The sequence below is a fragment of the Oryzias latipes genome, chromosome 11, assembly GCF_002234675.1.
Source record: "Oryzias latipes chromosome 11, ASM223467v1".
In the NCBI taxonomy this organism is placed as follows: domain Eukaryota; kingdom Metazoa; phylum Chordata; class Actinopteri; order Beloniformes; family Adrianichthyidae; genus Oryzias; species Oryzias latipes.
Window position 1 is genome coordinate 13,259,015 of NC_019869.2, and position 27,012 is coordinate 13,286,026.

General features: G+C 39.7%; 1 protein-coding gene across 3 annotated transcripts in view; it reads right to left on the bottom strand.

Annotated features, from left to right (window-relative positions):
* The window catches only part of csmd2 (CUB and Sushi multiple domains 2), a 279,666-nt gene that overhangs the window by 105,631 nt on the left and 147,023 nt on the right, over nt 1–27,012 (bottom strand). For all 3 annotated transcript variants that reach the window (XM_023959868.1, XM_023959867.1, XM_023959870.1), the window contains exons 13-25: nt 23,226–23,408; nt 19,966–20,156; nt 19,654–19,789; nt 14,978–15,172; nt 12,932–13,070; nt 11,582–11,769; nt 10,539–10,727; nt 9,929–10,045; nt 7,987–8,202; nt 6,049–6,237; nt 4,432–4,601; nt 4,184–4,340; nt 2,074–2,265 (exon numbers count right to left, since the gene is read on the bottom strand). In XM_023959868.1, coding sequence (XP_023815636.1) covers nt 2,074–2,265; nt 4,184–4,340; nt 4,432–4,601; nt 6,049–6,237; nt 7,987–8,202; nt 9,929–10,045; nt 10,539–10,727; nt 11,582–11,769; nt 12,932–13,070; nt 14,978–15,172; nt 19,654–19,789; nt 19,966–20,156; nt 23,226–23,408 — 2,262 coding nt within the window. The remainder of the gene's footprint in view (nt 1–2,073; nt 2,266–4,183; nt 4,341–4,431; nt 4,602–6,048; nt 6,238–7,986; nt 8,203–9,928; nt 10,046–10,538; nt 10,728–11,581; nt 11,770–12,931; nt 13,071–14,977; nt 15,173–19,653; nt 19,790–19,965; nt 20,157–23,225; nt 23,409–27,012) is intronic.

Below are 27,012 nucleotides of genomic sequence, written 5' to 3' on the forward strand. Positions count from 1 at the left end.
ATACCTCCAACGAGTAAGGCAAGTCCTGAGAAGCCAGCTCAATGGCAAAAATAAGACCCGGGCAATAAACAGCTACGCACTGCCAGTTATCAGACACCCTGCAGGAATAATAAGATGGCCAAAGGAAGAGATACAGACCACGGATGTTAAAACACGAAAGCTCCTCACCATGCATGGAGGGTTCCATCCCAAATCCAGTACCCTGAGACTGTATGCTAGCCGCAAGGAAGGAGGCCGAGGACTAGTGAGCATAGAAGCCACTATCCTGGATGAAACATCCAAGATGCATGAATACATCAAGCTCAATGCCCCAACTGACAGTGTGCTCAGTGAATGTCTCAGTGGAGAGCAGAGGATACAGTACTGGAGGACAGATCCACATGGGATGTACCATCGGACCCTAACTGAAGTGGCTGATATCAAAAAGTCCTACCAATGGCTAGAAAGGGCTGGCCTACAGGACAGCACTGAAGCTCTCATCCTGGCAGCTCTATGGCAGGATGAGAGCCTCTATGGCAGAGCCATAGAGGCTCAGATCTACCACACCAGACAAGACCCAAGGTGTAGGCTGTGCAAAGACGCGCCTGAAACAATAATAGCACATAACTGCAGGGTGTAAGATGCTGGCAGGTAAAGCATACATGGAGCGCCACAATCAAGTGGCTGGAATAATATACAGGAACATGTGTGCAGAATATGGACTGGAAACCCCAAGGTCAAAATGGGAAACACCCCCGAAGGTCGTAGAGAATGAAAGGGCAAAGATCCTGTGGGACTTCCAGATCCAGACTGATAGGATGGTAATGGCGAACCAACCAGACATTGTAATGGTGGATACAGAAAAGAGGAAAGCCGTTGTGGTGGATGTGGCAGTGCCAAACGATGGGAACATCAGGAAGAAAGAACATGAGAAACTGGAGAAATACCAGGGACTCAGAGAAGAACTGGAGAAAGCATGGAAAGTGAAGGTGACAGTGGTGCCTGTGGTAATTGGAGCACTCGGGGGAGTAACCCCCAACCTGGAGGAGTGGCTACAACAGATACCTGGAAAGACCTCAGACCTCTCAGTCCAGAAAGGCGCAGTGCTAGGAACAGCTAAGATATTGTGCAGGACCCTCAAACTCCCAGGCCTCTGGTAGAGGACCCGAGCTTGGAGGAGAAACCACCCGCGGAGGGTGAGAGGGGCGTTTTTATATATATATATATATGCAGCAACAGGGTATTTGACAAATTAGTTTTTGTGTTGTATTAATGTTGCACTTCCACAAATGTCCACTGGAGGCAGATTTAAAGTGATGCAAAAAAAAGCCTGATTTTACAACAGATTCATGAATGTATAGATGTGTCCGTGAGACCTCGACTCGTACCTTCCTGCCTGTTTTTAAAGCCTTGGGGGATTTTGGCAAAAATATTCCAAAGGATAACATTTCTGATCATGCACTCCATCAACTAACACTTTTTTCTACTTTACCTACTTAACTGATTTAAATACTTGTACTACTACTTCAGTGGTCAGAGTTGTTTAAATTATCCAAAAATGTCTTTAGTAAACAAGGACATGGAGAAATTTTCAAAATATGATGCAATACGATTATGAAACATGAAATAGCAATGGTTTTTATGTAATAATTCGGAAAATAAGCTGCTGGGAATGTAACCAAATAGGTGTTCCAAAAAGGAAACGCTGAAATGAATCACAAAGCTCCCCAGAATATGAACGGTTCATATTCTTATAGGATGAAGAAGTGGGTCAGACACCCGCTACAATGCAAAAGCTGGTTTGGATTAGCTGGGAGCCAGAGAAAACAGACCGATTATTTCACACTGTAATGACACAACACAATGCAACTTGCAATTATAGCCTATAAAATACATACATAAGTAAGTTCAAATGTAGAGTAATATATAAGGATAAACATGACAGGGTGATTAAGATTTGTAATTTATTGAAACAATACATTAGGTAAGTTTTTAATGTCATGAAATTGCCGGACAAATTATTAAAATATTTGTTTCGGAAAATGTTTCCAGAGTCATCATTACTCCTGGCAATAGCAAGAGCATGCGTCTCACCAACACAGAGGGGAAGAGGGTTATCCCAGGCCCTCCGTTCTCCCCGGAGGCAGGTCAGCACCTCAGGGCCTTTCAGGGTGTAGCCTTGGTCACAGCTGTAAGACACCGTGCTCCCTGCAAAATGGCCCTTGTCCTCTCGCTTGTAGCCAAATTGGGGAACACCTGGATCCTCGCATTTGACCAGCTCAAAACCTTATGGAGAAGAAAAAAGAAAAAAAAAAGAGACGCACAAAATTACACAATTTAAGGGAGTGGTCCCCACACTTTTTCAGGACACAGACTGTTTGATGTTGGACAATTCTTATACAATACAATTACGGACCCATCTGTACAAAGCTAAGGTGGGAGTCTGATTTTATTTTATCATTATACATATTATAATGTCTTTTAATCATCTGTACAATATTTGCAGCTGGTTTAAATTTATTGTACACCAGATTGTGTGTAGGAACTAATAAAATGTGATCTCGATTCTCTCTTACCGGTAACCCATAATAGTCAAAGTGGAAAATCAGACACCAATTTCAGCCTCGTCTGTTAAGGTTTATACGAAAACATAATAATAAAACTTTAACTTAAACTGGCGTTTCTTAAATGTAACAATAAACTTGAATCCACTGTTTAATAGCAGAATTCTAGTTACATTAGTGGGCGGCCGTGGTGCAGCGGTAGGGCGGTCGTCCCATGATCGTAAGGTTGCAGGTTCAATTCCCGCCTTGCACGCCCATGAGTCGAAGTGTCCTTGGGCAAGACACTGAACCCCACCTTGCCTCTGGTGGCAGGCGGGCGCCTGTGTTTGGCAGCGGAGCGACCACCAGTGTGTGACTGTGTGTGTGAATGTGTGTGTGACTGGGTGAATGGGTCTGTGACTGTAAAGCGCTTTGTCCTTGTAGGAAGAAAGGCGCTATATAAGTATACGCCATTTACCATTTACATTAGACAGCCAGTTGCTGAATGTTATAAATTATTATTATGGTCTCCATATTTGGAGTAAAACTGGAGTTTCTTTTTTGATGAATGTACATTTCTTTTATTTTGAAGTCAAAAGCTAATTTGCTTTTTACTCATTGGCTCTTTTCTGCTTTCCTAACCCTTACGTTTTTTGTTAACTTTGTTAGCTTGGAGGTATCAGATCAGCTGCCGGTCAGCCACTTTAAAAAAGCAGTGGATGTGACGGAGCAACTTGACATGGGTGAAGAATGAGTCAGATGGGGTGGAGAAAATCCAATAGTTGTCCTAAATAAAACTTCCTTCAGATTAAGATTTTAAATCAAACTGAAAAAGAATTTTCTGCAACCGGGTACCAATAGTCCCATGGAACAGGGTCAGGGACCACTGATCTAGGGGAATCTTCAATTCTACTTCAAATGTACAGTTCCACAATTGAGTGCCCTATAAATTTCCCAGAAGTCTCTGAGAAAAGCCAATGTGCATCGATGCTCAATACAGACCAAAATGCATTACGTATTTTCATGTGTCAAAAAACGTTTTAAGTAAAACTTAATAACTATCCAAGTTTTTGTCTTTAGACCACAGTGGATTCATCAATGTATTATATTTATTCGGTTTTACTTTGGGGAATTGCTAATGTCATATTTGCCTGGTAAAAAGTAGTGAGAATGGTGTCTGAATTGATAGTCTCGCACCTTATTGTTTTTTGGGTGATAGAGAGTAGGAAGGGAATTTAGACATATATGGCCTGAGATGTATCTGCAGCACAAAGGCTTAGAAAACTGGATGTACCCTGAGAAAAAAAAAAAAAAAAAGTGTCTTTTGGGTTTTGCATCTTGCTTTGGTAGTTTTTTAAGTCCCTTGTTGCTATTGTTATGCCAGATGGTATCAAATAAGCTCCACTTTCTGCTTGTTTCCACATTTATTTTGGGGGTAGAACTCCTGCCACACCCAACCCTCGCTTATTTCCCATCAGTCCATTTGTGTTACTCAGGGATTCCTAGCTGACTTTTATTGAAATGGAATTATGCCCACAGCAGCATTTTGGGAAATTAAACTCTAATTAAACCCCTGCACCTGATTCCTTTAATAATGCCATCCCCATTTAAAGAATGTGATAAATGTATTACAGTTGAGTGAAAGCGAGGACATTGCTTACTTGTAAAATACAGTTCAAAACCTTTACTGGTGTTGTCTGCATTGCTAATGAACTCCAACCACATCGAGCTGGAAGTGGAGTTCAGGGTTGTATCTAACATCTCGTTTCCCGTAAACACTCCCAGCAGACGGGCCTTGCTGCTGCTGCCGTCAAAGGCCTGCAAAGAGGGCAGAGCGGGATCACACACACATATGCTAAAGAGGATGCATATCCACTTGGGCAGGATGCAGATCCCAACGCCCCCTCACTTTGAGCACGTCATCCTCCTCCAGTCGGAAATCTCTAGCTCGTAGCTGGATGCCTTTGCCAGGCTGCGTTTGGATGGAGTAGATGCATTCGTGGTTGTTGCCATAGTAACCGGGGTAGTTAGGGGAGAGCAGCACCCCTTGCATGCCAGTCACGGATGAGCCACATTCGGCTGGAGAAAAGAAAAAAAAAAAGAGAAAGAGAAGGGATCCAGCCAGCCAAAGAGAAGGAGGGAGAGGAGGTGTTGGAGAGAGCAGAGGACACGTCAATCGCTATGTGCTTGATACTCTGAGCATATTCATTCATGCTGTCATGCACTGGGAGATGGGAGAGGTGATGGGGAGAGAAATATGGTCACCGACTGTACCTGAATGTTTAGTGGCCCATCATCATAATCACACCGCAATCTGAATATGATTAAGTGTAATTTCAGAGCTATCTGAAAATTGCGCTTCATGAATCAAATGAGGAGAAAAAAAAGTATAAAAAAGGACAACACGTTCGAAGGGAAAATAGCTGCCAGAATTTAAATGACCATAAATCTACCTCAGTGTGAAGTAAGTCAGAGTAGGAAGATGAAACAGCGTTAGATGCAGATGGGGAAGAACTGAGTTTCTAAAGTAGGGTGAGCTCTAAAAGAAATGTGAAAATGTCAAAATCAGTCTTCCCCGTCCTTTTTCAAAGACCTGGATTCATTTTAAGGCAAAAATACCAACAAAAAAACAAACAAGAAAAATAAAAACAGAACAGCTGAATGTTCAAGCTGCTGCATGGATTGGATGAGGAGCCCAAAAAAACCTAAAGCTCCGTTCACAACGCCCTCATAAAAGTGCGTTCACATGACCACTTTCCGTGTAAAGTCTACGTAAATGTGCGTTTCCGCGTTTAAAAACTCTGGCATTTACGCGTCCCTACGCTAGTTTCTACAACCGCTGTGAGGCTCTACGTACAAAATGTGTGGCCATTGAGTGCAAGTTCAAAGTTCAACCAGGTTGAACTTTGATAGTGAAGTATGGATGGCGTCCTTCTCAGAACATGGAGTATTTCAGTTTATTTGCAATAAAAAGCTGTTTTAATTTTTTAATTTTTAAATAACTAAAAAAATAAACAAACAATAAAGAAAATGATTTATGTCTATTGCATGCATGCATATTCTCTGTCGTTTTCTTCCTACATTAATTTAGATCAAGCATCAGATTGCTTTTGACCTATCAGCACATACAAGCATCAGTAATGATGTGTCGTGTTAAAGTTACAGTTTACTGGCTTTAGTCTTGACCGATTAACTTACAAAGATTGGCAACAAATGGCATCAATAAATGAGACCCTTCCTTGTTTTGATGTCATTCTGATTAAAAGTGTTGGCCCATATAATTTAGGACGAAATCCCACAGGATGTTTTGGGAGGTTTTCAAATGAAACAAAAGAACGGAGCCATAAAGAGAGATACTAATGAGGGAAACTGAAATAGAAAAGCTTCATTTTCCAACATGACTAATGGCTTTTTACATATTTTTAATCTCTGCCTATGCGACAAAGGGCTAATGTGCACGGATGACATTAGGGGAGATTTAGGAAAGTGACAAAAGCAAAGATATATAAAGCAAGTGACCACCTACCAACACACCTTGGCAGGGGGGAGCTCCACACCCGCCTCCTCCCCCCTAAACACACAACCCTTGCTGGACCCTCAAGTCGGTAACCTGGGAAACAAGAAAAGATGAGGGTGTCTCCGACCCCGTAAAGCAGTCCTTTTCGGGTACTGTATGGTGGAATTCCAGGATCCTCACAAGGTTCCAAGTCATACTCTGAAAGACAAAGGAAAATCCAAGGAAGGCAGTTAAATTTGAGCAGACTTTTATTTGACCATTTCATATTATTGATCTGCAGCGTGTAGAAATGCTTTTTGAACCAAAAGGTCTGCAATGCATTGAAACTTATTGGAAAATGTTTCAGCTCATGAAAAAGAAGAGTAAAGTTGTAAAAAAAAAAAAATCATCACCACCCATTACCCACGCTGATCAAAATGCTGTTTTGGGAGTTTTTAACACATTTTATAGAGAAAATTACACTTAAATGGCATTTTTGAAATGCAGTTTGAAAATGCAGTTTGAAAAAGATTGTATTTGTTATCGTCGTGGGTTCCTCAGGGAATGAAAGCAGCAGAGCCAAGGTGAGAGTTTCCGTATTTAATTTCAGGAACCAGAGCACATCAACTGCTCCACATAAGGCCACATCAGCATATGACACCCTCTTGAACTCCTATTTCCTGTGACACTTCCTCTTTTTAAATCATAAGCCCCTCCTACTGGGCGTTGCTCTTCATTAGTCCAAAAAACAAGAGAGTTTTAGTCTTCCAAAAACATAAATAAACATAAAAAATAAGCAATTCACTCAAAGAAACAATCTATGTTATTTACAAAGAAATCCCATTAATTTTAATTAAAAATAAAATACAAACAAGGTCAAGTGAGTCACATGACCTGGTGGGTCGGTCATTAATTCCGGGTAAACAAACTAAACTAAAGATGACGCCGTTTGAGCTTTGAGTAAGTGTATGCGTGAAGATTAAGAGTCGGCAACCCCGTGTGCACCCAGGGGTGCCTGCAGAGGAACAGGGACGGAGAAAAATGTAAGTTAAAGTAAATGGATGGCGTGATTGTGGGTCTGCATGTAGTGCGCACGTGTGTGTTCGCATGTGTGAGTGCAGCACCCTGCTGCACCGTCACAGTTATGCAGAAAATACGCTGTAAGTTATAAGTTATAAAATACGCATAAGTTATGACGGTAAATGGGGGCGGGCTTGCTCTGTGCCACTAGAAGAATTTCTAATGAACTCATGTGGCTCTGAAGAAACTATGTTCTAGAAAACAGCACATTTTTTATTTGAACTAAAAAAGCAAAATCCTGATTTATGTAGTTCCAATGGGAATGTTTAGGTCAAAAGATGATCAGTGGGACTTTAAATCATTTTTTAGGCAGCCAGTGTTTTAAAATGTAAACAGCAATTTGCACCTGATAATATATTTTTGACACGTCAGAAGATTTTGCAAAAACAACAGATTCAAGATTCTGTAATCACCTCACATATACTAAGCTTGCTACTTTTTAAGTGATGAGTAATCTGAAAACTTATTACTCCAAGTATTACAGAATTTTAAAAAAATTTGCAATTTTTAATTGAAAGTAAAACACAGCATGTTTTTATGATTGAGATGCTGTATGCTCAGAGTACTCCTATTGCTGCAGATGTAAAGTTTTTCTTAGCCGTTAGAAGAGGAAGTGAGACGATGTGGTGATAAATGAGTGGTTCGAAAGGAATCACTCTTCACGGAAAGCAGAGGACAACCGATACTCACAGGAAACGCAGACGCACAAACAAACATCCCTCTAAAGGGATGCTGACTCTTCGTACTGTCAAAAGTAGCATTTTTCAACTGAATTGACCGACTTTATATTGAATAAACCAAAACATTACCAATGCAGATTTTCCTGTGACTTTAACTATTACTATAACTGTTAAGGTTAGACAACCAACCCTGTGCCACAGCGCTCACCTGAAAAAGTGATGTTGAACCCCTCATAGGACACAGAGAAGTCTGAGAGGAAGCGGATCTGTGCCGTGTAGTTCCCAAAAAGGCCGGCGCTGAGCGGCGGCGGCAGCGTAGAGCCTGTCAGTCTCCAGAGGGGCTGAGAGAAGCTTCCGTTCTCCGTCACCAGCAGGTAGTCGTGAGGGCTCTCCAGGTGGAAGGTGTGGAAAGTGAACTGGACACCTAAACAAAAGATTCGAAAAAGAGAAGGCCTCATGATAATCCATTCATACGTGGTCTTTTCAGACGATGTTGGTATATAAATGGGCATCACGCTGTACTATATTTTCCATTAAACCTTTTTTTTCCCCTCTTTTTCCCTTAGAAAATCCAAGTATTGCTCTGAAGCAACACTTAGATAATGTGTATGTTTCTGCTTCAGAGCAGAAACATACACATTAAAGGGAGGCTGTTCACTTCTCAGCCCACATACATTTCACCATTACATGATTCTCCACACTAGAAGCACTTATTCAATTCATTGAACCACTTAAAGTTTCTCGCTGTCAAAATTCATTCAGCAAACATTACAAAAGAACTCCTAAACAAAAGCATTCTAATCCTTTTATATACAAATAGGTAAAGCGCCATGTTTTTTTCTTTGTTTTTTTTTGCATTTATGACATGCATGGCATTTTCCTTATAAAAAAGAGAATAAAATTCTCATTTTAAATCAATTTCAATCAAACTGTCGCTCTCTTTTTGAATCAATGAGATGTTGTGACGTCCCAACGGCCCACGAGCGCGTGCGCATTGCACAAGCTCCCTGATCGTCCCCGTCCAGCGTGCACAAGTTCAGGTGAGGGAAAAGAGAAAATGGCACATTGCCGCACATATTTTAAGTGCATCCAAGGCTGGATTTTGTTGTTGGTTGCACATATTTAAAATTAAGCTTAAAGTTAAAGTTCCAGCTAGGTGCGTGACATGTATTTCTGTATTTAATCCCTTGCCTGGAGGCGTGCACAGGAACTATTTAGTAGTTTGACCCTAGCTGTAACCCCTAGTCCTAAACTTAACCCTTTTTATAGGTCATTGCAGCCAAGAAAAAAAGTTCAGCGCTGACTGTACATATTTCAAAAATTATGTGTGAATATAAACTTTCTTTCTGCCCTTTTATTCTTTAGTCTGGCATTTGCTGTGCAAGTTAATTTTAACATCTCCACACGCTAGCATCAAATCGGTTCTGAGCCAGAGCCAGAGCCGCTCGCTGCTGCAATGTAGCCTAAATTATAATGGAATTCAAAGCATATTTCATGTTCTTATCAAAGCTCTTTTTGGTGTGTAATTTTACTAAACAGCAGGGTCTGGTACACACATCTTGTTTGGAAATTCCACACACTGTACAAAAGTGTCGTTACTTTTCACAGTTTTTTATTTTGCTAAAGAGAAGCTTTTGAGAATGGAGACTCTCAGTAGTTGTCGTTTATGCCCCCCCCTCCCCCCCCCCCTCTCCCTCGTGTCAAGCTCTTCAATCATGCAAGACACATCTTGCAGAAAGGGGGGATCAATGGCATGGCTACTCTGCTCAGCACCAACAAAGCAGATATTGGAATCAGAGGCTTCAGTTAAACAGGAAATGTGGCTTTTTAGATTTTGGTTAAAATAATTCAATAATTAAAACAAAAGCTCCTCTACTGTTTTTTCCCCCCTGCATATTCACTAATAACTGCATTCATCCAGTGAGATCCTGCAAATGGGACTGTGTCTATTCAATGCGGGGGCTCAACCAAATAAAGGGACTTCAGTGGAAAGTCAGCCTATGGTAACGCAGCCTCAGGGCAGCCCCTCCAGTCTCTGAAAGACAGCTGGTTCGGCAAAATAAAAAAAAGGCCGCTCACTAAGGCCAAATGACACTGTGTGGGAACGAAAATTTGACTGCGTCATGCGTTGACAGAGTGTCTGCGCTAACCTTTGCCATGAGAGGTCTCGATTATCCATGTACAGTTCAGGTTGTGTGGATAAAAGTCTGGAAAGCCTGGAGACAAGATGGTTCCACTGTTGCCTTGGATGTAACCCCCACACAGTGCTGAGCAGGAGAAAAGGAGAGTGAGGGAAAAAAAAGAAAGATGGAGAAATCAAATCAGGCAATTTCCAGTGAAACTGTACAGTTTCTGCTTGCAAGTCAGTAAAAACGGTGATGCCTTTCAAGGCTGCATTAAAAAAAAAACGAGAGCTGTCTTTTGATTTCAAGAGCACTCAGAAATCAATACTGTCCTCAAACATAAAAGTGTTTACAGATGAGGGGAAACATCAAAGCGTAGGATCACTGCGGAACATATAAAACACTTCTGATGAAATGAAGCAGAAAGTCAAAAACAAAGTCGCTAAATGAAATATGATCATTTGCAAGATTTTTTTTGGGTGAAAAATTAGAAATATTTAACCTGACGCAATATGAGGCAAAAATACTGATTTCTTAATGCTCATGTTAAACTCTGAATTCAGCTTTAATCCATTTATAAGGAGGGGAAAATCTGGCAAGCAACTATTCATTTCTGGGTCAATAATTAGAAACATACCATCACAGCTGGGCAGGGGGCGACTCCACTGGAAATTGGGTTCGCACTCTAAAGGCTCAATGTCGCTCAGAGTGTAGCCGGCTTCGCAGCTAAATGTTACCAAAGCACCCACAAAGAAGTCGTGGCCGTGGCGCTGCCCATTGACAGGTATGCCCGGATCTACACAGTGGTCTGACTGCAGCTGCAGGGCTGCAAAGAAAAGATAAAAAAAAACAGGGGACACCAGAGGCAAAATAAGGCAGGAGCAGATCCAGCTGCTTACAGTGTAATGAGAATTTAATCATTTTATTCTCGAAAGATCAAGAGATTCTGAAAGGAAGCAAGCTTTCATGAAATAACCTTGATACATAATTCACACGAATATCCATTTTCAACAAGAATATACCAATAAGAACTTTCAAAGTTCTTTTCCTCTTCACCTTGCATGGTTTCTTATGTTGTAGTGCTTATAGTGAATAATTGAAAGTTAGCAGAGATTTATCCATTGTGAAGGTGCGAAAGGTCAACACCGAGGTAGAAATCAGAGTAGAACTGCTTTCAGCATTGAAATAGACCATACATGCAGGTAGGTTTAAGGAAGATATGTTAGTGCAACCTAACATCATAATCAATAAGTGCAAGAAACATTTCATGAAATGATTAATTTTTACCGTTTTAACTCATAGTTACAGACCTTCAAACAAATGTTTCCCCTTACAAAAAATCCTGAACTCGACAGAACTTTCACGCAAAGGTTATAAAAGACCAGAAATGCTCCTAATTGAAGCCTTAGTCACAAATGTGTAAGAACATTTTGGCTCTATGGGCTCACCAAGTTGTCTATGACCTTAATATTTTGTGTTGACCACCAGTTTTTTTGGCCACAGACAGAAAGAAAAATAAACTTCCTGGTTGAATGAACATCAAAAACTAACTTTTTTTTTTATTAAGAAGACCACCCATTAGGGAAGTTGTGACCTAGGCCTTAGCCGTCCATTATTTAATGAATTGATTGAATAAAGAAAGACTATCAGTGAACTACAAGTGTTTTTACAAGCTCTTACTTTCATAACGTATGCGAAATCCGATGTCAGAGTGGCTCTTGTCAGTGGAGAAGTGTAGGTACAGGAAGTTTGAGGTGCTGATGAGGAACTGTGGAACCTGGGTGCCCTGGTAGCTTCCAATCAGAGGAGAAGAAGGAAATCGTCCGTCCCGCACCTCAAGGACGTCATAGTTGACCTCAGTGCGAAACCTACATGAGGAAATAAATTGTTTCATAAAAAACACAATTTTTTTAAATTGAAAATGGAGCAAAATTTATCCTTAGCTTGAATGGACACATTGGTCAGTAATAATTGTTAGATTTATCCAGATTTGTTTTTGTTTTTTTCACTAGAATTTGGCTTGATGCTTTGCATTTGCATACACGTGTGTCTGTGTGTCTCTGGCTTTGGTGCCGGAGCGACTTCATCTTCAAAGCCGCAAATAAAATAGCTCAGTTCCACAACCGTGTCATCTCAGTGAAATGGTCTGTGATATTTTATTGATGATACATAAAAATTAAAAAGCAACAAACGTTTATGTTGCATCCATTTTGCATGGTGTGATATTGAAGAAGACGCCAGGATGAGAAGGGTTTGCAAGGACAAGCCCCCCCCCCCCCCCCCAATAAAAAAAAAAGGTTTATCTGGTGTTTGATCCCACAAATATCTGTCTTTCTGCTTTTTTCCACTCACATTGGGACAAATGTTTTTTTCTATAGTTGCTGGTAACAGGCCATCTTTTCTCCATGTGTAGTGATAGTAGGGATGTAACGATTAATCAACTTGGATCGTTCAAAATGAACCAGTATTGACTATATGGATCGACTTGTTGTTAAAATGATTCATTACACCCCTTGTTAATAGACTTGAGGGTCTATCACAGTTTTAAATGTGTTTAAACAGATGTCATAAGGGAGAAAGAATACAATAAAAACATTTAAAAAAAAATCTTCCTGAAGATATTTTTCTAAAGATTTGAGTTCCATGTGCTGTCTTTTCACAACACACCTACAGCAGAATTAAGCCTTGTGCTATTTTGTGGGGTCAAAATGACCCCACCCTTACATTGACGTGTTCTCCCTACCATGACAAAGGTGGATAAAGGTGAGGGGGATTTCATGTAATCCATGGACACCAGTGAAGATCACAAATCATTGAAGAAAAAAGGTTCAGAGCACTGTCTTGTGGGGTCCAGATGACCCCACTCCCAATGTTAAAGTCCCTCGGATAGCTTGTGCTTGTGCTATCCAAGGGTTAAGGAAAAGGGGGGGTTTGATTGGCTTTTAAAACCAATAGCCAAAGAGAAAACAAGATGACTCTTAAACAGAGGAGAGATGTGGCACAGAAACAGTTGCTACCCAGCAGACTCACTTGTCAAATATGATCTTGATAGGGTAGCCCGGAGGAGCCTCGATGATCCATTCACAGTTAAGGGCCTCCTTGTACAATTCGGGCCAGCCAGGGGAGAGGATGATCCCGCTGGGTGCCTTCAGATCTCCTCCACATGGAGCTAAGAGGAAACACACAAAAGAAAAAAATCAAAAAAAAGTGTCCACAATAACCAAAATAATGACGGTTCTTTGAATCCGCAATATTTCTACCTACGGTTCCATCAAATGCAAACCAGAGACAGCTCACTTCCAACTTACGCATTTTCCTCCAGAACTCTTTAGTCACACATGTTTATGACTACAAATATATACTACCCATCCGTGTGTAAAAATATTGTTTTTTCCCTCTGTGCTGTCATGATAAATGTCTCATCAAAGCTCTCATCCATAGCTGTTGCTGTCATCTCCATCCGGAAGAGAAAACAGTCTCTTTGATCACTTGCATAAAAACACTTGAGCACACAGACCTGGCTCCTAAACCCTCATCTCTGTTATCGCTCACTTTGGTGTGCTTCTCTTAACTGCCTATCCTTAACCAGAACACAGGAGCGCACAGGAAGGCCTCGTTTCAGGCACAGCTCAACGCTTCCTTTGAAGTGGAATGATCTGATCATACTGATCAGCATACTGAAGTACATCTATGAGACAAATTACGCTACAAAGGCAGGGGGATGATCGATGGCCTCAGAGGGAGATCAAACTGCCGGGACATTCAAGAAAATAAATGATTTTTCTTTTTTATTGGATTTTATTTAGTTTATTATAACTCAGATTAATCCTGCCAGAGATGAAATCATGGATGCTTCTTTTTGGGTTTGCCGAAAATATCTAATTATATTGAATTAAGAGCTGGTTTGTTTGCAGTCTATATGTCGGACATGTGAGAGAAGACAACTTCTCAGTCTACACGTCTTTCGGTCCCTTGATCTTAAATGTCCCAGGGGACAAGGTGATCAGATTACTTATAGGCTGCATCAACTGTTGAGCAGCTTAGAAAAAAGGAGAAAATAAAATAACTCTTAGCATTTTAAAGAGAGCAAACTAACTCAAAAATGTGACTTTTAAACTATTTTATGATTTCATCTCCTGTACTGACGATGAAAATAAATGTACAGCTTTCATCTACAGTGTGCCAGCTAAACCAGAAACGCAGAAAATCTTTGGTCTTGATGCACTTTGATATAACTTCCTGTCTGAATCCTTTGCAAATGAGGCTGACAGACTACTTTTAAAGTCCCACTCCGATCATCTTTTGATCTATTTTTCCCCAGTTCTCAGTGGTCTTTTAACTGTGATTATGCCCTTTTTAGCCAAAATCAAAACACTTGTGTCATTTTTAGGACGTATTTTCTGCAGAGCAGCAGGAGTTCATTTGAAAGTTGATTAGAGTTGTTGTGGGTGGGGCAGTTAAAGAACGGATATGTGGAAAGGTGAACGTAGAGGCACTTTACCCCACCCAATCATTTGCATTCTCAGTTATGTATTCTTTTTTGTTCTTTTGGCTGTATGTCACAACCCTTTTTCTTCTTCCACAGTCAACTATTTTTATTCATATATTTTTTTTTCACATGTGTATAACACATTATTGTTGGACTAATTGCAGTTGTAGGAAACCCCTGGGAGGTTGCCGCCATGGAAGGGTGGGGTAGGGTTCTTGGATTGTTAAAGATAGGTTTTGAACTGTCACTTAAAATGGTTCTGTTGAAAAAAACTGTGGGTGGGGTCGTTGGTATGCAGCAAGCCCACCCCCACTTCCCCTCCCCGTTGCTAAAAGAGCTCAGGGAAAGGATCTTGTGGCCTGCCCAGCTTACTTTCTACATCACAAATATGAACTTTTTCCAACAGCATTTTTATCGTCTGCTCCTGATTCACAACGATTTGAATAAAGAAATTCTTAATTTTCTTTGTATGTCCTCCATCACAAGAAAAATCGCACAAGAACATCTTAAAACCACAATTTTCCTCGGAGTCGCTCTTTGAGAAATGAAGTAAAATGGATAATGTAGTTTTTTTTTTTTTTACATACCTTCACAACGAGGAACTGCATTGTCCCATACCACATTGCCATCCTTAAGAATGCAGGAGATGGTTTGAGAGCCATGGGTCTTAACAAAGCCGTCCTCACACAGGAAGGATATGGAACTTCCCAGTTGGAGGTTTTCACCAAAACGTTTTCCATTAACAGGAACTCCTGGATCCGGGCATTCGTTGTGTCGAAACGCTTGTAGAGACGCAATTAGAAAGATAGACCAAACAAACATGTTAGAATTTTTTGTCCTGCGTTGTACATTAAAAACAAAAAACAACAAATAAAAAACATGTTAATCTCATAAACACACAGTATTCAGGAAAAGTATCATTACATCACTGAAAAAAAATGTTTGTAAATCTTTTTTACAGTTCTATGATGAATTTAGCTTAAGTTAATATCATCAACTTCTTACCTGGAAATACAAGATATTTCTGCTTTACATTTTTTTTTATAACATTGTGATGTTACCTGCCCTTCAAACATTTTTTATTTAAGATTTAATGGACAATATTGGAGTTTATTAATTATTTTCAATCACTAAAGGAAAAATATATATTTTTTTAAATGTCGGATTGACATCATTTTAATAAAATCCTACTTAAATTCCTTGTATTTGGTTGTTGTAAAATAGGGCTGTCTCGTAGGATTTACCACCTTCTTAGAAGGCCTAAAGTGCTCAGCAGTCCTTTTCACCCACGCATAAACATTCACACGCTGGCATCAACCAACAACCACCAGGAGCAATGTGGGGTTCAGTGTTTTGCCCAAGGACACTTTAACTCATGGGTTTATGCCCCCCCAAAATGTAGTGACTGCCCCCAAAAGTGATCCACAATCAACTCATCAACAATTAGCTATAAATGACATCAATTAGCATTTAAAGAAAAAAAGAAAGATAATAATGTTAAAATGAAATAGAATGCAAAAAAATCAAATGCAAGGACAGATGGACAAATAGATGCAGCCTTTACAGGGAACAAACCATTGTCCAGCTTGTGCCTGTTCCAAGCCCGGAAGATACAGAGGGTAGTGTCAGGAGGAGTCACTCTATATATATATATATATATATATATATATATATATATATATATGTGTGTGTGTGTGTGTGTGTGTGTATACAGTACAGACCAAAATTTGCTTTGTTTTGTTTTATTTATTTTCATGACTATGAAAATTGTAGTCACACTGAAGGCATCAAAACTGGAAATTAAAACATATGGAATTATATACATGACAAAAAAGTGTGAAAAGGAGACTGTGTGAAACAGGCCTTCATGGTAGAATATCTGCTAGAAAACCCCTGCTAAAGAAAGGCAACAAGCAGAAGAGACTTGTTTGGGCTAAAGAACACAAGGAATGGACATTAGACCAGTGGAAATCTGTGCTTTGGTCCGATGAGTCTAAATTGGAGATTTTTGGTTCCAACCACCGTGTCTTTGTGCGACGCAGTAAAGGTGAACAGATGGACTCTACTCTGGTGACAGTGTTGGGGTTTTATTCAAAATTGAAGGCATACTGAACCAGTATGGCTACCACAGCATCTCGCAGCAGCATGCTATTCCATCCGGTTTGTGTTTAGTTAGACCATTGTTTATTTTTCAAAAGGACAATGACCCCAAACACACCTCCAGGCTGTATAAGGGCTATTTGACCAAGAAGGAGAGTGATGGGGTGCGGCGCCAGATGACCTGGCCTCCACAGTCACCGAACCTGAACCCAATGGAGATGGTTTGGGGTGAGCTGGACCGCAGAGTGACGGCAAAAGGGCCAACAAGTGCTAAGCATCTCTGGGAACTCCTTCAAGACTGTTGGAAGAACATTTCTACCTCTTGAAGCTCATCACGAGAATGCCAAGAGTGAGCAAAGCAGTAATTAAAGCAAAAGGGGGCTACTATGAAGAATCTAGATTATGACATATTTTCAGTTGTTTCACACTTTTTGATGTGTATATAATTCCACATGTGTTAATTCATAGTGTTGATGCCTTCAGTGTGAATCTACAACTTTCATCGTCATGAAAATAAAGAGAAAACTCTTTGAAAGAGGTGTGTCCAACTTTTGGTCTGTACTGTAAATACTGTATATGGATAAATGAACTGATCGAATGGCTTTCTATGTATTTTAGCGGCTCAGAGGGACATGACACCACAAATACTTAGCACACCCAGTTTCATGCCTACCTCCCATATCCTACCTGCACCCCATAGTGGGGCTTGCTAAATCTTGGCCTGTTTGATGTTAGTCCAACCCAAAAATAAATTAGTGTCTCTCGCATCGATTTGCTCAGCTGCAGAAATTTGAGCTGCCTGGCTGTTGTACAAATGAACAGATCAGCAGCAGATGACACTTCTCTATTATTAGTGCAGTAAACAAACACGGGAAATTGTTGTCATGTTTCTCTAAAACTTTATCAATCAGGCCTCTTGATGAATTTGAAGCCAGTTACAGAGACCATAAGGATGCGTGTTCATAAACTGAGAGCCATAACCCTGAAAAAAGCTGGTAAACAAATAAATCATAGCTATACTATTACTCTCACTTACCCTCCAACTTTTCCTCCAGTACACCCAAGCATTTGGAGACATGTAGGTGTCAATGTATCGCTCCTCTGTATCCATTAGACCTGAACACTGTGTCTACTACACCTCATCTATCATAAATATCTTATTTATTAATGTGCCAGAAATCACTTCAATACAGTTTGGCATGTCCTTAATTAAAATGAATGATGGAAGTTGTTTGTCCAGCCCCACAACCTCATAAAGGCTCCTGCAGTCGGATGGCTCTGTTCTCACAAGTGAACTGCCATCTTCAATTAATTTTTCTTGACAATCATTTGCCATGCTATTTATTTAGTCATCTAACTTGCTAATTAATAAATTAGCCACCTCGCTTTGTCCACTTTGTGGCTTCAGAGAGACACCTGGGGCTGTCAGATGATACATCAGCAATTTAATTAAAGAGCTGGAGTGCAAAACAATGCAATGCTGACATTACAGAATGCCTGCAGTGGTGGAAAAGACTGCTGATTTTACATCTTTGCATATCATTAACATTTGCGTGCCTACAATTAGAAGAACTTACTCCAATAAAGCCCTTGTCGAAAGCACCCGTGTTGTGGGTTGCTGCAGGTTGTTAGGTTACCTGGCCCCGTGGAGGGTTGTAGACGTGAGTGGTTGCATATTAAAGGGAGTGCAGGTGTGTTCTGTAGTTGCTTTGAAGCTTACACGGAGAAAAGGGATTTCATGAAAATGGAATATACCATTGGTGTGCATGTGGTAAGTCTTTTGCGAACTATATGTAAGCACATGGTAAGTTACACGCACTTATGCATCCGCACTTATGTTGTTTATATGATGTGTTTTGACGCGGCACTCTAGTTGGTAGTATATTGCACATACAAGCTCCTTACTGACCACATGCAAATGCTGTGTGCACAGGGTCTGCTGGTGATAAGTTAGTGCCCAAAGGACACCCGTTGGATGTCCACACAAACTACAGTCTAATTTCCTTGTTTCTATAGCTGCGTTCAGACCAAACGCGTCCGGGGCGATGCCATGTGAGCTGCTACAGTGAGATTTGAGCATCAAGCAAGGTGCATCAGCGTAGCAGCGTTTGATTTGAGCGTCCAGAGTTTCAAAAATCTGAACTTTGGCGAGAACGACACTTCATATTAACCAATCGTGGACTCAGTTTTGGGCACGTGACATGTTCAATGACTTGATAAGCAGGTGGAGTACAATTTAACACAGCTGAGAATTTCAATTTTGGATGTAATATTTGTCTTTCCAGCAGATCTAGTATAAATATTTCACAGCTTAAAATCAAATCATGACCAACTCAAATTAGCAACGCAGCACTTTTATCCGCTCGCTTTCCCCCCCCTCTCTCATTTTTTTAATAAAAAAGAAAGCAAATAAAACAAACAGGGGGTTATACAAATTAGCACCCTGGCTACCCGAAAATACATAACCTCTTTTTGTAAAACCTGTGCAACACAAAAAGGCCTTCAGCTCTCATCTGCTCGCTCAGTTGTTGGACAGAACAAGTTGAGAAAACAGAAGAAAAAAAAAGACAAACAGCGAGAAGCTGATCGTCTTTGTCCTGAACTTTGGGATCTTGTTCTGACTTCTACAGGTTTTCCCTTTTTTCGCCCACAGACGACAGGTCAAGGGCAGTTGTGGCTAAGGCATCAGACACTCAAACTGACCTTGGACAAAAAAAAACTCTGGACATCAACATTTGCAGCATCCAAGAATGTTGCCTTTTTTATGTAGGAATATTTACACAAACAGATTTTTTTGGAAGCAAAATGTTAACAAATGAGGGATGGCTCAAGAGCGTGTTTGCAAAGTACTGTACACACATGTTTATCAATCCTGCTCACGGCGCAGAGCAAACATGAAATAAATACAGCCAATGTTTATCAGACAAAAACTAGGTGGAATTTCTCTATAAGTGTGAGCTGTTAAAGAGGACTATGTTTAACAAGCACAGGAGCAATGTCCCCACTAGGTAATATATATGTCTTTGTGTGCCCTGTGTGTTTTCATTATATGTTTCACAATGTATCAGCTGCACAAAGGGACTCACACACAAACGCTGTGATAATATGGGACAGGATGGCTTTGTAAAGGAATCTTTTTAGATCGTCTGGACTTTAAACTCACTAGTGAAGGTGATGTTGAAGCCTCTGTCCGTGTATGTGTGGTCTGTCAGGAACTCCAGTCGCGCCACGTGGGCACTAGTTGTTATAGGAGGAGGTAGGACATCACCAGAGAAAGTTCCCAGGATTGGAGACTCAGCCTGCAAAGAAAGATTTTGGCTGACATTTAAAACTTCAGACGTTTAAACGAATCATCAAGCTCGTAGCTTCTTAATTGCATTTACAGGCAACTGAAAGAACACTGACAAACACAGAGGTCAACAATTGAAGCTGAGCTAAAAGTTATCTGAGATAGCACTTAATGTGTATCCACAACCTTTCCTCCATCCTTGATGGAGAGGAAGTCAAACTGCTTCTCCATGCTGAGGTCGTTGAAGGCCAGATTGATTCGGCTCTCAGGGTTGGTAATGATGAGCCACACACAGTGCATATTATTTCCATACTCCTGAGGATAGTTGGGAGAAAGTAGCACGCCTGATGGTGTCGTAAAGTTGAAGAAACAGGCAACTGTTGAGGTAATAAAGAGATGCAAACACATCAGAGTGAGGAAGGAAGCACAACACTAAGTATTGTTCAGGAAAATGAAAACATTTGGTAGATTCCAATTGTTTTTGTATTTTTTATTGTATATTACCTGATTCCATTTATCCATAAATATTTATGGAAAATCCTACAAACTGCAAGCATCCAACGGTTTAGAGGGGCAATCCAATTTCAATGCAAAACTTTGACCGCCGTGCATCGGGGCATAAAAATATGACGAGTGACAGCAACCTTAGTCTAACACTACGTTGACCTTGGCAATGTGCTTTTCGGTGAACACTTTCAATAACAGGGCTATGTAAACGAGCATATATGCATGTTTCGAGCTTCCGCATTCAAAACTCTCACACTCACGTGTAGTTATGGAGGTTTCTATGACTATTTGCGGGCTCTGCGGACAAAACACGTGGAAACTGAACATGTTTTGCAAGTCAAACTAGGTCAAACTTTGACCAATCCGGGAGTCGGATGATGTTGCCCTTAATACATGGAAGTGCCAACTGTTTGAAAATTGACCATGGAAGAGAAAATAATAAAGATTTATTCATATAACAGAATAGAACTGTGTAAGGAAAAGCCTGGAGAAAGATTTGAACCAATCCTACTGTAACTAAATGCGCCAATGAAGAGTAGAAAATAAAATAAAAAGAAGCCCCTCTCTTCTTGTCCAGTGTGAACATCATGAGTTATATGTAAGAACACAGCATTCCAAAAAAATCCCAGTATATCTATACTTCTACATAATGTACATGTAATAGCATTAATTTGGAAAATGACTCATTCGAAGGTTAATTTTGGAAATATTCTAAAGGTGCAGAAAGAAGTTTCAAGTTAAAAAGTTTCCATTTGTTGCTGGGAATGAAAGCAGCAGAAACGATTATTGACAGGGATGTTTCTGTCTGATGAGGAACTTCATCAAGTTTTCTGCTGACTCAAAAACAACGGAAGCTCTGGGAATATTCTAATTTTTAAATGGCCAGAGATCATCTTTAGAAAACAAGTAAATCAAACAAATGCATTACTCATGGGGTAAAAATACACATTTTACCAATTTAAACAATTTAAACTTTTTTGGTAATCTTGTATCAGTAATCCTTTACTGCTGCACAGCTCATCCACTAACTACTCCAATGTCTCTGTTTGCCCTTTACACATGAAATCGTCCACTTATGTGAAAGATGCATTCATGCACAAACACAAAATACTTAATTAATTATGGTTGCTATAAATAAAATCAGCTGCTTACAAGGTTAATGGTTTCAACATTTGTGCAGATGTGTTTACAGCAACATCTATTCACGCAGCCCCAAATCCACATTTTTCCAGTTTGTACAGTATAACAATCTACTAAACATGTAAGCAGTTACACATTGGAACACATGCAACCTCTGGCAAAATAGTTGGAGTTATCACACTGAAAACAAAAAAACTGAAATGAAACTGCTGGTCAATTCAATTGCTCCTGTTTTTTTGGATCAAGAATAAGAAGAAGAAGGTAAAGCCTTAGTCACAACTGCCCTTATGGGTGGATACGGGTTGTCAGCGGGTGAAAAACCGGCACACTTGTACATGTGGCCCGCAGCAAATTTTAAGATCGTATACCACTTGATAAACCTGCTGCTGTGGTAACAGGCTGCAAGTAGAAAGGTTGAAGCAAACACTTAAACAACATGCAAAGAGAAAAGGAAGTGGGGGAGATGCAGGCGTGCCTCAAATGCCGCGCACTACCAAGCAGGTCTGTTTGGGCTGTTCAAGTGATAAGTTCCTTGCGCACAGGTCTGGCTTTTAGAAATTATTAAATCAGTTTGTGTGGACATCTTATGGACACTTAAGCATCATATCCACACTCCATGTATGTGCCATTTGTGAGGAGCTAGTCCACATACCTTACTAACGACTAGCTAGAGTGTGGCGTAAGTATGACAGTGCGACAGCATCACCTGTACGTCATAAATGCGAAATAAGTACAAATACATTTAATATACGCATTTTCACGACATCCTTTGAGGTGACTGTAAACACAGTTGGACCATATTTGGTTTTTGTAACAGCTGAAATTCTCAGATGCATTGATTTATCAATGGACAAAGAGTGTCCCTCATCAAAAGTTAACTCCAACTTTTTCTCATTGCAGTAGCCGGATCAGATTTGCTTTGTCGTGGGTCATTTACTTTAATTCCCATAACAGGCTTTAAATCAAATTGAGGTTCAGACCATTTGCAGGCAATGCCATTGACATTTTACGATGAAAGGAAGCTGTTAAAGCCTTCACCACACACCACGATGCAGTATCATACTGAAAGAAAGAAAAAAGATGTCTTCAACACCAAAGATCATTTCAACTGATGAAATAGGAAAAGTGCCCAGAACCTCAATATACTGTTATTAAAGATGTAATCACCACCATTCATGGTCCATGGCTGCTTTTCTTTGGTCCATTCCAAGCTTCTTTTTGTCTATTTAAGGCTTAATGTTGGTTTGGGTATATATAAATCCCATTTCCTTTAGGTTATCAGCCAAAGTTTGCTCTTTGACTCCAGTTCTCTCACATTTGCTCCCCTCTCGTTTATTACTGCAAAGCTTTTTTGTTTTTCTTCCTGGCTACTTCAGTATTCTTCAGTCTTAAAGTCTTCACATTTATCTGCATTTGGTCCAGGTTCTCGACAGTGACTGACATTCTTAGCAGCAACATGTTTCTCCCATAATTCCTAATTTTGTTTCAGAGGATTTCTCTAATGCTGGCTTCAGTCTGGTGCAACAGCTCACCAAGGAGTGCATGCACTTGTCTGCGGAATAATGAGCACATACTATTTGGTCCAGGTGGAGTCCATGGTAAAAAGAAAACAAACAAAAAAAAACTGCCCAAATTAACTATTCTTTTCCCTAGTTTAGTTTAAAGAGAGTTTTTCTAACAACGGAAGGTCACAAAAAAACAAAGTTGTTTTTTTTATTCTTGCTTTTTGGTGTTTCCAAAATGTTGCCAGGGATTGCAGTGTGTGAAAAGCCTGAACTATGTAAGACACTGAAACTTACAAACACAGCTGGGTTTCTTGGCAGACCACTGGTTGTTCTTCTGACAAGTGATGTTCTTCTTTCCGACCAGCTCAAAGGCAGGCAGGCACTCGTAGTACAGCTTGTCCCCATGACGAAAGCCCGCTCCTTCCCGCTTCCCATAAGCCGGGATTCCAGGATCTCCACAACTGCCTTGTTCAATTTCTGTGGTGGTAGAATTAAAAGCAGAAGTCAGTGAATTGAAAATAGATAAAAGGTTTTCTTTTATTGACCTATTAGGACGAAAAAGATGGTAAATTTAGATTAAATTTAGATTTAGAATTTAAACCATTTTAAAGATCCCAGTGCAAGTCATAAATCCCGGTGAGTGTATTTTTCATTGACTGGCATTCAAAACAGGAAGGACTTGATGGTTCCAAAGCGCCAAAATACGAGACATCTACAGAGAAATGAACAGCTATTACTCAGTCATTCTATTTGTCAGAATAAATACTGTTGTTCTGGTAAACTTTTTTTAACATTACAATCTGCATTTTTTTCACTATATTTCTTCTGTAGCGCAACTTATTCAAGTTATAAACTGACCAATCAGATGCCTCAATGAAAACAGTTTGTTGTCTCACGTCAAACTTTCAAAACATGTAGCCTGCTTTCAAGTAGTAGGGGTGTGGCCTCCCAATAAGCTAACTCCTTATTGGTGAGAGTGGTTGTCATTTTTACTTAAAATGATGACTCAGACCAATTTAGACCAATCACTGCTTACTGACATTGTTTGCTTCCGACCTGGCGAAGTTTGTATCGCGAAAAAATTGTGACTTAATTGACTTTATTTGGTTGGAGTTGTAAAAAAATGAAATAAAATAAAAATTTTCCATGGGTGACATCACACTCACACAGCAGTTCTCTCATGCACTCAATAGTTTTTGTTCATTCCAAACAGGAAAAAATCTATTATTTAACAAATCCTCAGTTTATAGATGGAAAAGGGTTCAGACTAGAAAATAATGTGTGGAAGTACAGCAATCTCTAAATTAACACAACAGAAGAGGCACTTAAGTAATTCTGAACTGTGGCTTTGTGCTCTGTTTATAATAATCACAAAAATCAATTTCTTAAATGCCTAAAAGTGTTGTATTAAACCAAAACTGAAACTGTCTCATAAACAATTTAGGTTCAATGCATTCCCAATTTGGCCTAAATTGTTTGATGCATTTTTACTATTTTAAGGACTGAATCTGAGTCTTCAGGAAGTTTTGCTCCATCAACCACCAGGTACAAGCTACGTTCACACCGCCTTCAGCGACGTGCATTCATTAATGTAAAGTCTATGAAAACGTTTGTGCACACTGGTTTTGGACTTCTGCGTTCAAAACTCGTGTTCATGTGTTGCTACAAAAGTTTCCATGACCCTTTTTAGGCTCTACGTGGTCACTGAGCATGCGTTGCAAGCTAAATCAAGCCAAAATTTAGCCAATCAAGAACTCTGATTTGGTAGTGACGTATGGAAGACGTCCTTTCTAATTCATAGAAGTGCAAACTATTTGGAAATTGATTATGGAGGAGAAATTAATAATTGAATTTTTTTCTAGGTCGTCGTTCACACATCGGAATGCAAAAGAAAAAACCTCAAGCAGGCAAAATTCATGAGATTTGCACGACTTTGCACCAAGCCTTTTCCAACTGTAGGTGGCAGACATGTACTGGTGAACAGTAAAAAAAGAAGAGGAAGAAGCCCCTCCCTGCTTGTCCAGTGTGACCTCTATTGGCTAAACGCACCAAGTGTTTGATGCGTGTTCAACACATGTTCTTGAAAACACATCTAAATCTCAGTGTGTTCGTTTCGTTCAAACACATCTTCACAACTGTGCTGCTGCCTTCAAACCCCCTGTACACACCAATCTCATTATCCCAGCATTTATTCACCCTTCTTCCTTTCTCCAAGTTTTTGTACTTTTCTCTGCTTGACGATTGCAGATGGGAATGCTGAGACATTCTGTTGAGGCATCTGGATTGGGAACACACAGAGTAAATAAGCTCATCCATCCAGGAAATGATGGCAGGGCCTAATACGATTTTAAATCGCACCAGGGGTGATGCTTGGTATAAATCCATACCCGGCTCTAATGATGATCATCATTTAGAACACATATTTAGAGCTCACTGCTGTTTGGATGTATGGTTGTCCCAAGGCAGCCTCATTCACAAGACAACTCATTGATCTTGTGTGGAAGTCACCTTTAAACAAGGGGTGCTGAGAGGGAGTTCTGCTGTGACTTTGGGGGGAAATGTTTAAGATCTAAAGAACGCTGCAATTGAAAATACATATAACAGGAATTAGGAGCCTATGCCAATGTCAGGCATCCAGTACATGAAAGGGAACAATCTGAAAACGTCGATGGAACATTCTTTTTATACTAAACATAAAAATACCTTGTTCATGAGCAAAATGCACAGCCATAGCATTAGTCTGCTGTCCAGGGCTGATTGAAACACTTTAAAAACACTCGAGGATGTTTGTTTTATTTCCTGTATCTGTTGTCTGAGAATAATCATTTTCTTAATGGAAAGTAACACAACGCCACGTAAAAGTGCGTGGTAAAGTGCGTGGTAGATTCCTATTCAAGCTCAGCAATTACTGCCAGATGGTTACTAAAGACAACTTGTTCAAAAATGAGTGTGTCAAAAACTGTCAAGAGTCCAAACTACATTACACCTTTCACAAATCTGTCCAATCCTATTTTGCATCTGTGTTTGTGGTTACGCTCGCCTCTATATGATGCAACTGCATTGGTCCACAAGTGAAAATTAATAATTACTACCTCCTCCATCATAGAGAAAACAAGCCCAACACGAGTAAGGATATAAGATACAATCTTATAAAAGGGAATAATCAGTTTAATTTACTCATTCACTTTGCATAACACTTCAGAGGTGAGACACCAAATGGGAAATATAATCCTTTAAATTTTTAACTCTATTATTTTTTTCCAGATAATAGTTGATGTTGAACTTTAGTAACTGGAGTATTTTATTGGAAAATAATTTAGCAAACATTTCTAATTAGTAGGGGTGTAACGATTCATTTCAACAACAATTTCTCTCAAAATTCCTTATAAAATGTGTCTTTGTTATTTTGACTAGTTTTGAATGATTTAATTCACTGACCTAAAATGGATCCAGGACATCTTTAACCCAAAAACTGGAGTGACTCAGGGAGAAATACCTGGATACTGAATAGTGCAGATGAGGTTTTCCACATTCCTTGTATTTTTTGGTGTACAAAATAATCAAGTGTAAATTAAAAGTGAACAAATAAACAAGTAAACAAATAAATAATGGCAAATCCATTGACATTTTAGTTTCATCGGGTTCAGCCCACTGTTGTTTTCTACATCAAAATAATCCAAAGGGAACATTGTTGCAACTTTCTGGCATACTGTATGGTCACACGTCTTTGCTAAATTCACAGTGTTACCACACACTGGACTTGAATGATGGTTGATCGGTTTCTGCTGACATCACGTGTACTGTGTGCTGTAATGCACTTAGTTGTTTTTACGTTATAGTAAAATAACCCTACAGTGTCTCAATCCAGATGGTATTTTCCAAGGTCAATATAATCCATTTACTTTTGAAAGGATTTTACAACGGTATAGATCAATTCGATTTGATTCAATTAACAACTTGTATTACACAAACCATTCTGGTTGGATCACATGAATATAAATCAATTAATCAATTAATAGTTACACCTCTACTGATTCGTCATTATTAAAACCGAAAGATGAATTCTGAACTTATGGCTGAA